Source organism: Poeciliopsis prolifica, unplaced genomic scaffold, assembly GCF_027474105.1.
Source record: "Poeciliopsis prolifica strain line A6 unplaced genomic scaffold, Auburn_PproV2 SCAFFOLD028, whole genome shotgun sequence".
Classification (NCBI taxonomy): domain Eukaryota; kingdom Metazoa; phylum Chordata; class Actinopteri; order Cyprinodontiformes; family Poeciliidae; genus Poeciliopsis; species Poeciliopsis prolifica.
In genome coordinates this window covers 4,829,690-4,848,112 of record NW_026562403.1, presented here as the reverse complement: position 1 = coordinate 4,848,112, position 18,423 = coordinate 4,829,690, and the positions used below count along the sequence as shown (strand labels likewise).

General features: G+C 40.1%; 1 protein-coding gene across 1 annotated transcript; it reads left to right on the top strand.

Moving 5' to 3' along the window:
- The first annotated feature begins 621 nt into the window (after positions 1-621).
- trpv4 (transient receptor potential cation channel, subfamily V, member 4) lies at positions 622-15,005 on the top strand. The gene is made up of 17 exons (XM_055049262.1): positions 622-872; positions 1,694-1,775; positions 2,531-2,970; positions 3,375-3,550; positions 6,264-6,416; positions 7,300-7,440; positions 8,708-9,006; positions 10,239-10,415; positions 10,501-10,659; positions 11,148-11,243; positions 11,341-11,414; positions 11,685-11,850; positions 11,931-11,997; positions 12,095-12,384; positions 12,642-12,769; positions 13,401-13,522; positions 13,624-15,005. The coding sequence occupies exons 2-17, from the start codon at positions 1,767-1,769 to the stop codon at positions 13,722-13,724; spliced, it is 2,598 nt and encodes an 865-aa protein (XP_054905237.1). The 5' UTR covers positions 622-872; positions 1,694-1,766; the 3' UTR covers positions 13,725-15,005.
- Positions 15,006-18,423: the final 3,418 nt, after the last annotated feature.

Here is an 18,423-nt window from a genome sequence, read left to right as displayed (position 1 = left end):
ATCATAAAGAGAACCCAGCATATCAAAAGTAAGTCAGAGTTAAATCAACAAACGTAAAGACGATGACACTTTTATTGTAAAGTAGCTTGAAAATTCGGGGAACTATCAGGAATTGACTGGTGTTTGATTTGGGTCTCTGGTGGAACCTGTTTTTATTTATTTATTTATTTGTGCATGATTTCCCCTTCACGGTTAAGGCATGCTGGCCTGCCACGCCCTACTTATAGACCACTCCACTTTGTGCTTCAAAAGGTGATTCTATTCTTTTTTTTTTTTTTTTTTTTTACTAAGATGCAGATGACTAATAACCTCTGCTCTTTACAAGTTTAAGTAAGGACAAATAATCTTTAACTAAAGTGGCCAAGCTAAAAATAAATAAATAAATAAATAAATAAATAAACATTACGGGTTTTTACTATTAGACAGACATAAACAAGAGGACCTTGTTATCTCGACGTTCCCGTTGTACCATCAACTGTCTCAACTTGTCTTTGTGTTTCCAGGAAAAAGGAAAAATTTTCCAAGGATGATACCTGGTTCAACCTGAAGCCGCTTTGTGCTGTAGTCCGCCTCTAGTGGCTGTACGTGGTACTGCACCCCATACTTCCGCGGTCACTGCTTTAGGCAAGGTGGTGGCGGCCGCGTCTGTCCCTCCCAAAATCAGTGAAAGCATCTGTTGTTCGGCTGAGGTCTGCGGTGGCTGGACTCATGAAGCAGGGCGGCACTGTGGCCTCAGTTTGAAACATTTGGTTGGAGACACGTTGGAAGCAGAACCGGGAGAGAGAGTGAATAAGTCACAAGAGTTTTGAACTGTGAGACAAAGCGGATTGAGGAGTTTGCAGAAAAAGAAATATGGATCAGCAGAGTAAAAGGTGAGCTGCCTCATATTTTCTACCTAAAGAAGCTTGAGGAAATTGTGTATTTTGACTCAATATTAGTGCACAAATTAGAGTCCTAATGTTATAAGTCAGTCTTTAAATTGTAACCCCCGCACGGAGACTCATATTTTGTAAACAAAACCAATGTTGTGCTTGGTGCATTTTAATAGAAGATTCGAGTTTTTACTGCGTCATTTTAACACAGAAACTCTACGCGCACATCTTCCTGATGTGGATAATGTCACATCAGCAGAGTCAGGGCAGGGACACTATCACCAGGAAACATTAGGATCTCCCACACTGACTGTGGAGTTCCTCTTCCCGGACCCAACATGAGTGTTGTGTGTAACTCTTCGCTTCTTTTAATGTCCCTCTGTTACTTTAAAATGTTGAACACACAGCGGGTTCTTCTTGTCTTTTCAAAAGCCAGCCATTCAAATGCCTGCTGGAGTGTAAAGGCATTATAATCCCTTGTGTCAGACTGAGGTTGTAAGTCATTCGTCTTCCTTTGTTGGATCCCAGACTTGGTGTTTGTGTTGCTCTTTTATTGCTAAAGTCAGCTTACATAAGTTGGTTTGGAAAATTCATAATGACATCAGTGTTTTCTGAGCTAAAAATGCCAGTATTCCTGGTTCATTACATATTTCTTTGGGTTGTCTTCTTGTTTGAACATATGAAGGTTCATCATGATTTTAGCATCAAACTTTCTCTGCTTTCCACATGTCTCAAACGTTTACAACAAAGTTCTTGTGCAGCCCTTTATATATTTTTGTTTCTATCAGTCTATATTACCGGTTTGTTGTTATGTTTTGCAGGTTGCCCATGTCCTGCTGTATCATTTCCAGTTTCTCCTGAAGTGAAATTTTGCACACCACTGTGATAAAAGGGATGAATGAGGTACAGAAGAGTTAAAACTCGGTTTTATGCAGAAGGCCGAGTTTGAACTTTCACTTGAATATTTTCATTTTAAAATGACAAAGGTCTTGTCAATTCATCAAGAGCAATTTTTATTGGGCTTATATGTCATAGCTCAAAAAAATGTTTGAGAAAATAGAAAGGCGCACAACAATCTGAAAAGTGTGGAGTGCTTTTGTATCCAAAACAATTGATCCTTTTAACTAAATCCAGTGCAACCAATTGCCTTTAGAAGTCAACTATTCAGAAAACAGATTCCCCTTTTTATCAGGGTAAACAATACTCCTCTCCAAAGGCCTCACAGGTTAGTTACAGAAAACAAGTGAACAACCAACATCAAAAAGGGACACAGTCAGGGAGAAAGGAGTCAACAAGTTTTAATGTAGATTGAATATCAATTTATGCCACAGTTTTTAGGTTTGAATTTGTAAACAAACATGAAATTCAGAAGTTTATTTAACGTCTCAATTGTACACGTTAATCTGTTTATAAAACCCCCCACAATAAAATACATTGATATTTGTGAAATGTAAGAAGACTTACCACAGAAATAAATACAAAAAACATGCATTTGTTATTTTAGTACATGTCATTTCATTTTCTATTTTTTTCCAATAAATGATGCTGGACAGTCATGACTGAAAAAAAAAATAAAGAGAAAGCGCTGCAGGGAGAAATATTTACTTGTGTTTTTGGTTAAACCTTTCTCCAACATTTTGTCATTGTCATCGCTCCAGGGCCGCTCTGCTCTGCTCAGAAGGTGCCACCTCGCCAGAGCTGCTCCTTCTGAGGACGCTGGAGATGGCGTGACGACTCAGGCGGAAAATGATGCAGCCTTCCCACTGTCTGAGCTCTCAGACCTGTTTGAGAGCGAGGATGGCTCCCAGTCAGCACAAGACACAAGTCTGGATACGACTCTGGAGCAGGCGCAGCCCGGCGTCCAGCCCGGCGTCCAGCCCAGCGTCCAGCCCTCAGACGGCAGACAGAACCTGAGGATGAAGTTTCAGGGTGCATTCAAGAAGGGCATTTCAAACCCAATGGACCTGCTGGAAACCACCATATATGAGTCAAATGTGGTGCCAGGACCTAAAAAAGCCCCCATGGATTCCCTCTTTGACTATGGCACCTATGGAAATACAAGCAATCAGAAGAAACGCAGAAAGAAACTCCCAAGAGGGTGAGACTGCAGTGTCTCAGTGTGTTTCCTTCACTGCTTGATCGAGACGTTCGTAAACTGTGTAAACTGGAAAAATGTTGTCAGTATGCGCACACACACTTTCAGTCTGTTCTTGGCCTAACAGAGAGTATGTTGTTTGATCCTCTGTAGCCGTTGAGGTAATATTCAGGCTAATACTTTTTCCTGGTCGTCAGACCTGCACCATACACACAGAGGTGCATTTAGAAGAGCACTCAGCGGTGCTGGTGTTGCTTAAAAGGTCATTTGTCTCCCTCAAACCCATTTCATTCATAATTTCTATGAATGAACACTAGATAAAGCTGTGTATTCTTCAGTAGTCGTGTTGCATGACAGTGAAAACAACACGTGAAGAAGCATTAACCTGTCTGTCTGTGTCCTTTCAGTAAAACCGAGATGTCTTGTGATGAGAGTCAAGGCACTGACCAACCAAAAGTTCTGAAAGTATTCACTCGTTTTATACTGTTCGATTGTGTGTCTCGTGGTGATCCAGAGGCCCTCGAGGGTCTGCTGGAATACCTGCAAAGTCAGGAGAAGAGGCTCACAGATGAGGAGTTCAGAGGTGAGTCCTTATCTTCTGATCTTCGTCTCTTAATGATCTCTTCTCTGTGACTCTCTGTCCTTCCCTTTAAACTCTTGAACTCTGCTGGTCTTGCTGCTCTGAGAGGATGTGAGAGGGATAAGGTGGGGTGATGTCAGCCTTTGTCCTGTTGAGGTCAGGCCAAATAGAAGCTTCCTGTGTGTCTGAGAAGTTTTCTCAAGCTTATAACAGGGTGTGGAGAGAAATCACAGCAAACTGCTGACATCCTCATGGAGATAAGTACAGCTGACTGACTGATAGCGAAAGATGAAGGGTTTGTTTCACTTTGCAAAGCTGGGGAACTTTTTCTCCCCTTGCATATTTCTTCTGTTTTTGCCATTTAGATACTCTTGCATGTTTTAGATAATCAAAGAGGTCTTATGACTAAATAAACATAATCTCTGTATTTACAAAACACATTTTGAAACCAAGATTTCTCTATATGAAAAAGTAATTTTCATATAGAGAAAATTACTTTTCTCTATAAAATTACTTTTCTTTGTCACCAAAAATTAATATCTGTTTGTGCCACCCTTGGAGGCAGAGACTGCCATTTTGCAACAACTGTCATTGAATCTTTTACAGCTGTTGAGACTGTGGTAAAATTCAGTCCACTCTGCTTTGCACAATTGTTTTAATTCAACTGCAAACATGGATGGTCTAGTTGAGATCGTGCCACAGTATCTCAACTTGATTTAAGTCCAGACTTTTACGAGGCCTAGCCAAAACCTTTTGTTTTTTCCTTGTGTTGTCCTGCTGCAGAATCCAGGATGGCTTAAACGTAGTGGTTTTCAGCATGGATGTGACTTTTGGTTGCTGTTTTATTTTTGAAGCTTAACTTAGACAACTTATGTTTGCAGTTCTTTAGATGTTGTTTTTGGTTGTCTTGTGACCTCCTGGATGAATTGTAGATGCGCTCTGGGAGCCATTTTGGTCGACTGAGCCCTTCTGGGAAAGATAAAAACTATTCCATGTTTTCTCCATTTGTGGCTACTGACTCTCACTGTGGTTCATTGGCGTCTATAAGCATTCAAACAGCTTTGTAACCCTTCCCTGACTGATAAACAGTGTTTCTGCTCTAAAGACACTTAAGAGTATTAGCCAACTTCCTGTTCAGTTTAAGACGTTTCTTGATTCTGTTTGTCTGGCAGGAATCAGGTGTGAGTTAAATTTACCAGCTACACCCAATAAGATTTGATAAAAACATGGTTATTGACAGTTATTTCATAATATAACATGAAGCATTAGGAAATGGCAGAAAAGGAAGTATCTACACCACAGAATATTAATCTGTTTGTACAATGAAGCTGGGACATAATACTTCACATGACCACCATAGACCTTTTTCTTTCTTCCTTTATTGTGAGCATTTGTCCTTTTCATATACATGGTTAATTGATAATCACCTGTCACATAGCAGGTTATACAACAACCAATGGTCCTCTAGCAGCTAGTGAGAAACTATGTGTCTTTATAATATGCAAGCTCAGTGACAGCTGAATCCAGCAATTTAAGAAGAATGTATGAAAGCTACTCATATCAACAAACAAGAAAAAGTTGCTTTAAAATGAAAAAAAAAAAAAAAAAAAGCAACAATGATGTGAGAACAAGGACATGAAGGAAAATGTTATCTCAGAGGATTAGCTCAGAAACCTAACCACCCTAAACAGGGACCCAAAAAATGCTGTGTTGAGCCCGGTCTAATTTGCCACAGTGGTGACTGGCAGCATGTGCCAAAATGGTTATCTGAAGCACACAAACTCTGGCAGCCGTCTGGTAAACATTGTAACGTGTGCTCTGGTTTTGATTAGCATTATTACACCGGTGCTGGCAGGTGTCCCCATTCCTTTTATATGAGCAATTTATGTAACCGGGATACTTATATAATAGGCACCTATTCAGCTCAAGTTTCACTTCTCTGTAAATAAGTCATTTTTTTACTGTAGAGCATTTAGATTTAGAATTGAATAGATTTTATTGTCGCCCGGTGGGGAGATTCACCAAAGTGGCACAACCTGCAGGTTCACACAAAGATTAAAGTATGTAAAAAAAACCCAGAATGATACAGTAAGGACAAAATTATAAAATAACATACTGTAAACCAAGGAATGTCCAAATTACAATGGGTATTGGTGTATTAAAGACTCCAAACTACAATATATGAAAAGAAAAGCTGTGAAATTAAGAGATGTTATTTAAATATGAGTAAAACTTATTTAGTTTTATGGGAGAAGTGATGGTTATAGAGACTAAGAGCAGTTGGGAGGAAGAATCTCCTTTAATGCTCATTTGTGCACCTAGGACACAGCACATAGCACCTTACAGCAGAAAAGTAATGTCAATGTCAAGATGTCTTTCTAAGGATACTCAGACGTTTTTTCCCCCCGACCAAAACATGTCATTTTGCTCTAAAAAGCCACTTCAACACTATTTGGATAATACTTAGAGGTCAAGAGAAAATACTCAGACACTCTCTGGCTCAGATACAAGAACAATAAAGCACATTATTGGTGACGCAATGGATGTTCTTGTCAGAAAAACTTTAAACACTGCTGACAATCTGACTGAGCTCTCTACATCTGCTTACTTACTGTGATTCCTGAACAGAGATTTCAGGAACCACTCCTTTTCTTTTAAACAGTGCTTTTGTAAGATAGACTAAATTAGGAGTAATTGTCTTTTCGATCTTTCCCAGAGCTATCCACAGGAAAGACGTGTCTTCCCAAAGCCCTGCTCAACCTTTACGGTGGTCGGAACGAAACCATTCCAGTGCTGGTGGATATCGCAGAGAAGACGGGAAACCTCAGAGAGTTTATAAACACTCCCTTCAGGGACGTCTTCTACAGAGGTAGGGAAATAAGATCACAATGTGACATATCAATGATTGAGTGAGTGATCAATTATAATAAAGGTGGTCATGAACTGTGATCTTGTCCTCTTCTTGTCCAAAGAAGGTATCGTCTGCAGTTGTAACTGTTAGAAACTCACTGTTCATCACTATATAATATCCTTCAGACGATTATAATCTGAGAAGGGTGGTGTTCATTTATATTCATACCCTTTTACTTTGAAAATCCTAATTAAGTATCAGTGCAACCAGTGGCCGTCGGAAGCATCCTCGTTAATAAACAGAGCCTTTCTGTGTAGAAGTGACTTTCCATATATATGCAGATGTTCTGTGAAGGCCTCAGAAGTTTGTTAGAGAACATTAGGGACCAAACAGCGTCGTAAACACTAAACAACACAGCACACAAGTCAGGGAGAAAGCTGTGGAAGAGTTTAAAGGAGGGTTAGATTACAACGCAACATCACAGGCTTTCATGTTATTGAATTACATCAAACCTACCACGACATGGCTGTGACAAGCTGTCTGTTTAGCCTTAGCGGTCAATTACAGAGCAGAGTACTATGGTATACATACCAAATGTATGGTATTCTGAATAGTCAGTATATGTAGTCAGTCAGATTTCTCTCTTTCTTACACCATCAACTTTACAAAGACGCATTTCCCAACAGTCGTGTTGTGGAACTGCACCTCAGAGTTGAAAATCTTTTCCTTGCTCAACCGTTCTTGCAAAATTTCTGTCAACAATGCAAATGCCAACATTTTGTAATCAAGCCTTGGAAAATGCCTTGATTTACCGTAGGTGATATGTTTCCAATTTCCCACAACGTGAAGCTGTGGTATGAAATACACAGCTGTAACTCATGTGGCTGTGTTCTGTCTTCAGGCCAGACGGCGCTCCACATCGCCATCGAGCGACGCTGCAAGCAGTATGTGGAGCTGCTAGTGGAGAAGGGAGCAGATGTCCATGCTCAAGCCAGGGGACGCTTCTTCCAGCCCAAAGATGAGGGCGGCTACTTCTATTTTGGTAAAGCAACTTTTTTGCCATCAAGAAGCATATGTTGTCGTGCTTCTGTGTTTTCTCTCTTGCAACACCTCATTCTGACTCTCAAATCTTGTTTTTATCTTTGTAATAATGTGCTGTTCTTGTAATTTCACTGTCTCATTTCTACCCACTTTGGTTACATGGCTTTTAATTCACTGCTGTGTTTTGAATTATTTTCCAAAGTTGCTGGCAGTGTTGAAATGTGAAAGCATGGAAAGTTTTTTCTAAGACGCAGATGCCTTTGCTGCCAAAAAAAAAAGAAAAAGAAAATGAATGTGACATCAGAACCCCACCCTCTTTTCATGTTGAATGTGGCAGGATACTCCACCACACACCTTAATGTTTTTGAAGTATGGTACGAGAATTTGCTACTTAAAATGCACCAAAAACATATAAAAAGACAAGCATTATGTTTCGTGCTCTACTGAGACATGCAGTGAAAGGTGTCTGTGTTCAGCAGCTTGGAAAAGTAAACATCCTCTACTGGTAGGAAGAGCCTCGCTGAGGTCAAAAAATTAGAAACAACTAAGCTCAATGGCGCCCTCTACTGGCTACAGTGAAGCTTTGACCTCAGTCATTACAATTGAACTTCTTGAAATATTTGCATCATTCCTTATTCATGACCAAATAAAACATTTATTAACAATCGTTGCAAAGAATCAACAAGTCTTTCTTTAAAATAGAAACATTTCAAATTCTGCTTACTCTTATAATATTTTTACCTTCTTAAATTTAAATAATAACTTTTTCGATTAAAATCAAGTGTCATATTCCTTTTTCAGCACAGACGTGAGGATTTCTATTTTCACTTAGCATGGTTGTCATTCCCCAATCCCAGCGTGTCCGGGGCACAGTGTGAGTAATTTGCCGCGGAGCTTTGCGGTGAGGTGAACAGGAACCTGGCAGGGCTGTTGGCTAATGGGATTTAGGCTCACGCTAACTCTCTGCATGCACCCGTGCAAATCCATGAAGAGGAGCGTTTCTATGTGAGGTGACAAAGTAATCTGTCACCCATGGCAACGGCTCATTTTCAGCAGCTGCCTTTGGCACTCTGGCCTCTCTGCGCCCCTCCCTCGAACAGCCACTAATTGTGCAGCTTTCATGCAAAGGATTTAAGTCAGATCTCTGATCCGTGTTTAGTCTGCTTTGTGAAAAACTACAGATGCCAGCTACAGCTCTTAATTAACCCTGCTATTCGTGTCTTTTTCTAATACGTTCAATCTGAAGGAACTGTTCTGTTCCCCTTCAGGTGAGCTTCCCCTCTCTCTGGCTGCCTGCACCAACCAGCCCGACGTAGTGCACTACTTGACAGAAAATCCGCATAAGAAGGCCGACCTGCGGCGCCAGGATTCACGTGGAAACACCGTGCTGCACGCGCTCGTGCACATCGCAGACAACACCAAGGACAACACTCGTTTCCTCACAAAGATGTACGACCTGCTGCTGATTAAGTGTGCCAAGCTCTTCCCAGACTGCAACCTGGAGACAATACTCAACAACGACGGCATGTCACCCCTCATGATGGCTGCCAAACTTGGCAAAATTGGGGTAGATACATTCACTGTGTCATTCAATCCTCATACATCCTGTCTGTATTATTAAAGGGGACATAGAATATAATAGAATAGAATAGAATAGAATAGAATAGAATAGAATAGTTGTAGTCTGCCCAGTCTACCTGTAATTCAGTGAAGAATGAAGGCCTTACGTATGACAAATTGTGACTTATCATTTAAATTGCTATATTACTGTCAGGATTTAGTTCAAACATTGGGATTTCTGCTCTTTTTCTGAGCAGCTTTGTTATTTGGATGTCCATTGTGTCAACACTCCTCTGTCAGCCATGCAATGATCGTGCCAGTCTCACTTTTCTCCACATAAGCACCCCATATTTGCGTCCTGTGAGGGTTTCATTGTACTTGAAGGTGAAACAATATCACACCAAGGAAACACAACTGCAAATGAGTTTTATCCAGAAGAAATTTGGAACAGACAGTAAGAACAAAACAAGTCCTAAATATTGTGGTTAAACAATCTGGATGCATGTTTGGAGAGAGGAGGCGTTGATTGAACAATTAGATTGATTATTGGTGGATATTCACAGACATTTTGTACAGAACAAAAACAAGCTAAGACCACTGTGAAAGTGTGCACTTTCTAACTTAATAGACACTATGCTCACAAACAACACACAGTCACCCCAAAGATCTAATATATCTATACTCTGCATAGACTCTCTGTCCTCGCCCATGTTGTGTTCTCTTCCTTCAGATTGTATATTCTTGGATTTAATCTTCAGATCTTCAAATAATATCCAGATCTAATTGTTATCTAATTCTGGGGAAAAACGTGTCCAACAGAGGGGTTTTTTTAATGAAAACTGTTCATTATTGTTTGCTTCCACAGAGTTACCTCACATGTCTTGCTTGGATAATCTTTACTTTAAATGTTCATCTTCTTTTCTGTTGCCAAAGAGCAACTGCACATTTATTTGCTATAGTTCTGTCAGAAACTATAGCAGAAACTATATTGTCCACAGTCATTCACAATGACCGATTTAAAGATGATAAAGTTACAGGTGCAACATTATCATCCGTATATACAAAAGTCTTCTTCATTTTGAGGATATGTATTTTAAAATGGTCTGTTTCAAAAAAACAGCTAAAAGGCCGATCGTGATTTATATCTCTTATATTCAAGATTGTTTTTCTCTCTTTAAAATATATTTGAGTTTTAAGTTAAATCTCAGTCTAGAACTCAGTTTCTCTATATTCCTCCAGGTTTTCCAACACATCATTCGACGTGAGGTCAAAGATGAAGAAGTTCGTCATTTGTCACGTAAATTTAAGGACTGGGCTTACGGTCCGGTGTACTCCTCCCTCTACGACCTGTCCTCATTGGATACATGCGGAGAGGAACCATCTGTGCTCGAGATTCTCGTATACAACAGCAGTGAGGTAAAAAACAAAATCTCCAGAATATTTTGCTTGCATTTGGAAAATAAAGGGGCTAGTTTATGTTTAATGCTTCATTTTTGTTCAGAACCGCCATGAGATGCTGGCTGTGGAGCCCATCAATGAGCTGCTGAGGGCCAAGTGGCAGAAATTTGCTGCTGCCTCTTTTTACATCAGCGTGGTGTCCTACCTCATCTCCATGATCATCTTCACCTTGGTGGCGTATTACCACCCAACACTGGAGGAGGTTGGTGTAAATTTAACTCAACGTTAGCCACATATATTTGGCCTGGCTTTATTTTGTTACACAAAGTGACCCGTGCCTCAGAGCATGATGCTGCCACCAACATTTTTCGCTGCATGCATGGCGCTCTTTCTGTGATATTAATGTTGTTTTTATGCCAATCATAGCTTGGCTTCATCTGTCTATAACAAATACTCACAGAAAGCTGATGAAGATTTTACCCTTGCTTAGATATTTTCTGAAAGAGAATTAGCATCTTTACTGTAAAGTTACTCCATAGCTCACACTTAAGGAGAACACAGAACAATGCTGTCAAATCTCTCATCTCTGAAGGCATTCAGCTGCCACATTAAACAAAAAGACAAGCTTAAGTGCTTTATTACATGTAACTTTTGAATGTGTGTGAGATTAACTATTATTTTATCCTGTGTGTTTTTGCAGTCCATCTTATCACTGATTTAACTAAATCCTTTTTTTTAATGTTTCTTTAGCCGCCTCCTTACCCCTACAGGACTTCATCTGACTATTTACGGATGGCTGGAGAGATTGTAACACTGGCCTCGGCGATCTTCTTTTTCCTCACAAATGTAAATTATTATACATTATTTATTTCCTGTAATCACCGTGTCATTAATCCAACCTGTAACAACGTGTTGCTTATGAAATGTTTCTGTGTCTCTGCAGGTTAAGAACGTCCTCCTGAAAAAATGTCCTGAGGTGAAATCTTTAGTTTTTGATGGATCCTTTCAGCTGCTGTAGTAAGTCTCTTTCCTCCATTTTTGTAGCCCCTCTTGTGTCTCTTTAAGACTTTTACCGAAGGCAAATTTAACATACTCTTAATTAAGTCACCCACTTGATCACTAAATTACTCACACTTCCTGGCGTTTTTATAGTTTCAAAGATGAGGATGTCTGGCATCAGTTCAGCACATGTTGATTTGAATCATCAGCTGTGATGTTGATATTTTAATAAGCCACGGCTTCATTTCATTCATGACATGAACAAATCTTTCCCTCTTGCTTGTCCAGCTTCATCTACGCTGTCCTGATTATCGTCACTGCTGCTCTCTACCTGTCTGGTATTAAAGCCTACGTCGCTGTCATGGTGTTTGCACTCGTCCTGGGCTGGATGAACACACTTTACTTTACCAGAGGCCTGAAGCTCACTGGTACCTACAGCATCATGATTCAGAAGGTCAGGTGATAAACACTGACACCTCACTTAATGCTCTGCACTTTGTGCATAACTTGACTTTTCTTGTTTTTACCTTACAGATTCTTTTCAAAGATCTGTTCAGATTCCTGCTTGTCTATGTGCTCTTCATGATCGGTTATGCTTCAGGTGAGCTAAGAGTTAGCCTCCCTCTGTATTTACTCATGTCTAGCCTCATGTTTCTGGACTGACATGTAAAGTGGCCTTCTCTGTGTCCATCCTGCAGCCTTGGTGTCCCTGTTGCCAGTTTGTCCCACGGAGTCTACATCGAACTCTACCACCTACTGCAGGAACCCAGACACTTTCAGCACTTTTCTTCTGGACCTGTTCAAACTGACTATCGGGATGGGAGATTTGGACATGGTCCAGAGTGCACTATATCCTGGAGTTTTTCTCATCCTCTTAGTCTCCTATATTATCCTCACCTTTGTGCTGCTACTCAACATGTTGATTGCCTTGATGGGGGAGACGGTGGGACAGGTATCCAAAGAGAGCAAGAAGATCTGGAAACTTCAGGTGACAGCCATTATTCTGACCTAACTTTTTCTTTTTGTAATTGTTGGATTAAAAAGAGGATTCTTGCAGAGTAATTTCAGATATGCTTTAATCTCCCCCCAAAAAATTCCTGCTGACAAAATCCAGCTGATATAGCAATGTCCAAATCATCTTCCCGAAAGAGCAAATGTCACTGTGATGAGTGAACTTAAAAATATGCCAAATTAGCTGAAAGTTCATCAACTTGAATTCCTGTAATTGACATGCCTGACTTGCAGTGGGCAACGACTATCTTGGACATTGAGCGCGCGTTCCCAGTGTGTATTCGCAAGTCCTTCCGAGCCGGGGAGATGGTGACCGTGGGGAAGAACCTCGATGGTTCACCAGATCGACGGTGGTGTTTCAGGTATTTACTGGGACCCCTCACCTCTTCATACAACCTCATGATAACCCTCAGCTATGATAACAATTTTCTAACGTTTTCACACTCAGAATTGAAAACGTAATACTTTTATGATTAAAAGTATTATTTTATTATAATAAATAGAATAATAAATAAATACTATGACATTCATAGTAAACATTAAGTGTTTACTATGAATTAAATAATAATACATGAAAAATAAAATTATATTATAATTTTATTTTATGACTTTTTTCAGGTTTTAAGTGACAAACCAGCACAGAATTGTGAAGTTTAAGGAAAATGATGAATGATTTTCAAAATCTGAAAGTGATAAAGGTTTAGGTCTGGACTTTGTCTGGTATCCCTGTATAAAGTCTTTTAGTCTCTATATGTATTACACTCCCACAGCATAATACCACCACACTGTGCTTTATTTTGCAGATTTCATGTAGTTCAGTTGTTATATTTCTGACCAAAAGTATCTGACAAAGTGCAAGTGGAGCTACTCATTATTCTTTTTTTCCATTTATTTTTCTACTTTAAAATTATGCTGTACTTTTTGGTCAGTGTACCACATAACAAGAACAGATTTGATGCTGTTGTCAGTCAGAATGGTGTGTTGCTCCTTCAGGGTGGATGAAGTAAATTGGTGCCACTGGAATCAGAATCTTGCAATAATCAGTGAGAATCCAGGGAAGACTGATACGAGCCAAGCCAATGGGGTGCAGCCAGGAGTCAGAGGTCTGAGGAGAGGTGAGCTCCGGATGGCTGTGATTAAACTCATTCCCAGTTAACAGAATCCGGTCATATGGACCACATGCATGTAAAAGATTGGATTTTTTTCTCTCCCTCAGATCGCTGGTCCACTGTGGTCCCTCGAGTGGTGGAGTTAAGTAGAGGCCCTCGCTCTCGTGATCTGGTGGTAGAGATGGAGCCACTGACGCCAAGATTGTGAAGCCTGCAGAGACTCTATTCATTCTTGTGTCAAAGCCACCAACTCTGATATTAAATTTCAGGGGATATTTTTGGTCAATAAGCCTCCCAATTCGCACATGCCTTATGCCAGAAATTCATAGGGAGAACGTAGAGTAATATAATGTTTCATTTGTAAAATAACAGAGGTTTAATCCTGCAGACTGACACTGAGCACGCAGTTATAGGTGAAAACAAACCCAGAGTTATTGTAACAGTAAATGTTTGTTCTTAGTAGAAGATAAGCTGCAGTTTGTAATTAGTTTTTTTTTTTACTTGTACAGAGGCGTAGGAACCCTAAATGCTTAATGTTCTGTTCAGCTCTGCATGTCAGACAGTAGTGGGCGATCACTCAGGGAAATCAGATCATTTCAGCATTTGGAGTGTTCCTATATTCTGAAAGTAAACAGCTTTATAGCTTTTCTAATAAGCATAAACAGATTATCACTGCATTAGCACATTTTTATATTATTTTTGCAGCTATGATCACACTGCAAGATCTCTTTTTTTTTCTTTCCCAAAAGTGTTATCCAGCAAAGATAGAGATAGCAAGTAGCTTACCTTATATTAAAAACTTTACCTTAGAGACTGTTCTCTACATGCTGCTTAGAATATTTTGTAGGTGTAAAGTTTCAGTATATAGAGTCAGGATACATCCATTTTATGCACCATATGTTTTTAAAGTCGTTTTTATATTGTATTAATGAAATGCACTCCCATGAAAAGCACAGATTTGAACTGGCAGCTTGTGCAGAACAGCTGTCAATTGAGCTGAAACAATGCACTATGCCAACTTCTGATGTGCACATTATTACATGAATACAAAGACGTCATCCCGAACAAGATGGGCAGGTTATAGTTGTCAAGCAAATATGCAAATCAAGACAATAGCCCTTCGTGTTGTGGCTTGTCTTTGAATTTGCAGAGTTATTGTTCCTTTGCAGCTGCGGTATTTGCATAATCAACTCTTAGTCCGAACCATTGTGTACTTCCCCTCAATTTGCTGCAGTGTTTTCGATGCAGTTGGCATTGTGCCCTAAACAGCATTGTCCCTTTTTTCCTTAGTGTGCATCAGCTGCATGCAGGGCTACATATGAATCATTGTGCTACAGGACAAGCGTTTAATTTTTTTACAGGTTCACTACTGCCTTCAGGTCACAAATCATTGGTCTCTGTTTACATTTCGCCAACATGTCTCTGCATTGTATTGTTTTTACATTGCCATAAAGAACAGTAAACACTGACAGATTTTATAAACCATAAACTTGAGTCTTTATTTGTTTCTGTGGAGATGAAGATTTTTTTTTATCAGCAACTAAAAAATAAATAGCATTTTAAATGCGATATTAGAAAAATAAAAATAAAAAACAGATACATGAATCAGAATTCACAATAAAAACAAATCTGGGAACAAAAAATATTTTTTAATATACACAACTAAATTAGATGAGAAAATATGAAAATTGGTCTGTAATTAAGGCATGAAGCATCACAAAACAATTTTTAAGTTCTTATTTTTTATCAGTGATAAACTTTCTGTCAACTAAAATGTTCCTTTAAACCTCTTTTGAATAAAGAAATTGAGCTTGCTTGCAAGTCTGACAGTTTTTGCAAGAAACAGTATATTATCACCATCAATTATGAAATTATTTATAAAGAATGTAATTGAAGCCTAATGCAGAAAAAAGTTAGTTCGTCGATTAATATGACTGTAATTTCAATGTTGGTCTGTTGATGGCGGCAGAGGTCTAAAGTTTTACAGACCGAAAAGTTGTGTGTGTGTGCGTGTGTGTTTTGTCTGCTGTGCTGTTTTTGGACACAGATATTATAAATGTAATCTTCATCTGCAAATATTGAAAGGTCACTGTGTGGAGGATGTTGCCTCTTTGGAATATTTTCTCCAGACGACCTCAGGTGTCGTCAGCGATCTTCCTTCATCCTTCAGAACTGCCAAGCTGCCAAAAAACTACAAACTGGTCCATTCCTTTTTGCTTTTCATCATTTCACCTTGTTTTTCCTCCTCCTCTGAAGATTTTCACACTCATGATGGCGAAGGCCTCATCCGTCATCTCACATCCACCTCCTCCTCTCTCCCATCTGCGTCTGAGGCCAGCAGCGCTGAAGGACACAGGGAATCTCTCACCACCTCCGAGAAGAGGCTAATCCTCTTTGCCCCAACTTTAACTGGGCCACTAATCCTGCAGGTTTATCTAAGCAGCGAGCACCTAGCACTGCTGACAACTTGGCCTGCCCTCCTCCCTTCACCCCGTTAAGTAGGGCAGGGCTCGGTCCTGCGAGTGTCACTGTCAGCAACTCTGGAACCACACGCTTGCACAGGAAGTGTGAGCTGTTAACAAAATGGCTCGCCTGCTTGCAGCAGGCGTCTGCTGGCTGCCACAAAAGTGTCTCAACGAACCAAGTGACAGCCAGACGGGACTGTGTTGTAACGGCCCTGGTTTGGTAATCGCACAGAAGGGAAAGTTTACTCCCTCAGCCAGGAGGTCTGATGGTGACTAACTAGCTTAGGTTTTGGAAGGACAAATTGTTCAGCTATTGTTCAGCCAGTTAGGCTTTAAGATGTTTAGGCTGACTGGTCTAATGAGGACACAAGACTGGACTCATGCTAAATCCCTCTTCTTTTGACTCAACGACACTTCAGACTGATGGACAGGCTCACATCTTCTGAAACAGAGCAGAAACATCATACTGTTCACTGTGTACAATCATTTAAACCAACTTGACAGTGCCTGGCAAAAGTGTTGAGACATTTTGAACTTTCACATCTAGTCACAGTACAACCACAAACCTTTCATTGGAGACGTTTTAAGTAGACAAACAAAAAGAATGCATGGCTGTGAAGTGGAAGGTAAAGTGTTCATCTGAGTCAATACTTTGTAGACGCACCTTTCACAGTAATTTCGTCAGAGTCTGTTAGGCTGTGTCTATCAGATTTGTACACCTACTGAAACAGAAATAGAAATTTGTACACCTACTGAAACACTTAGTTGTTCTTTGCAAAACAACTAAGTGTGGTCAAACTGGAAATAGAGCCTGTGAACATCAAGTAAAGTCTTACAGCAGACTCTCAGTTCTTACTCTGAATTGAATATTCTAACAAGTGAATAACACGTTTTTTTTTTCTTCTTTTTCTCCTGTAGTGGCTCGTATTTAGGTCCATCCATCTTCCCATCAGCAACCAGCTTCCTATCCATCTTTCAGAGAAGCATTCACATATTATAGTGCTGCCACTATTAAGGTGGGGATGGTAGGTTGAAGGTCTTAGTTTCCACTGTTTAAGAAGCTAAAGTTTTCAGATTTCTCATCTGACCAGAGCACCTTCTTCTACATTTTGCTGTTTTACCTGTATAGATTATTTTGTGTCAAATCGCAGACAGGATATCTCATGTTTTTCAACAGTCTTGCCACTCTTTCATAAATGCTCAAATGAGAGCAGAGCTTTTTGGAGCTATTGCTCAGACAGTCAACATGTCTGTGTTGCTGCTTTACCCACAGTCTGTCTTACATGCTGAAAAGTATCTCTTAATAATTTGGCTGGTCTAATGAAATAATGTACTCAACACTTCACTCCCTGCTTCCTTCCTGCATGCTGTTTTTGCTGCTGGCAGCTTCTGCCTGGTTCTCTTCAGCCCCTCTAAAACCCTCAGCACCCCGCTTAGGCCTCAAGGTCAGAGACCTTCTCCTCAGCTCCTGACATGCATAAGACATATTCAGAGTGCAAAGATGCACTCACTACTCCATAACTTGTTGACCGCATCGCCACAGAGTAATGAGAATGGATCCTGGACGACAAACTCAAAATCATCATAAATTGGCTCATAAATATGCATGAAAAAATTGGAACGAGTTTCCTGACTGTACTTTTTCTTGGTCTATCACATAAACATACGTAACATATAAATGTTGAAAATTTTAGGAGGTATTGACCTCGTTCAAGACACTGCATGTGTATAAAAATGACATCTAGTCTCTGCAGATAAACAAACGATCCCCCTTCTCCTGACTTTCTTCTTTAATTCTTCCCGACAAAATATTTCTGCCAAGAAGAGTGACATTTCTAAATAGAATGAGCAATCACTGGAAGCACTGGGAGATGAAGAGCCAGAGACATATTGGTCAGGTGGCGTGTGAGATGACCTTTCAGTCCATATGAGATGAAATGAGGCCAGTGAACCCGAAATGATTCAGAGTGTCTAAACTGACAGGCGAGGGCACGGCCGTGGCAGGGCTTCAGCTCGGCTACGCCAGCCTCGGTGGGCGTCTCTTGTGATTTATTGTGAAATTGCCAAGGACTCAATGTGGCATGCAGGTGAATGAGTTTTGCTAATAAGAGAAGCATTTCTGCTCCACAGAGCTCTTTTTCTGTGTGAGCGAGTGTGTGTGAAATCAGTGCACGGTGTCTCCCAGTACCACCGCATGCTCTGGTGGAGGCGGCTGCCTCATCAGTCTGGGGATTATCTGGTGTTTTTGGTGGGCAGAGAGACTAGGAGAGAGAACAGGAAGGGTCTCTGCTGAGTTCTTGAGGATATCTGTGCTGAAAAACACAGACATTAGCAATGCGATTACAGAAAATGAAAAAAAGACTCATTATGCATTTAATTTAAACATCAAGCAAACATGTTCATTTTATAGCAATAAGACTTGATGTGATAAACTGAAAGAAA

What these genes read in the sequence shown, in the direction of transcription:
- trpv4 (XM_055049262.1), top strand. An exon ending in ACCACCCAACACTGGAGGAG is followed by an intron (nt 10,660 to 11,147) that starts GTTGGTGTAAAT and finishes ATGTTTCTTTAG; the next exon opens with CCGCCTCCTTACCCCTACAG. An exon ending in AGTCAGAGGTCTGAGGAGAG is followed by an intron (nt 13,523 to 13,623) that starts GTGAGCTCCGGA and finishes TCTCTCCCTCAG; the next exon opens with ATCGCTGGTCCACTGTGGTC.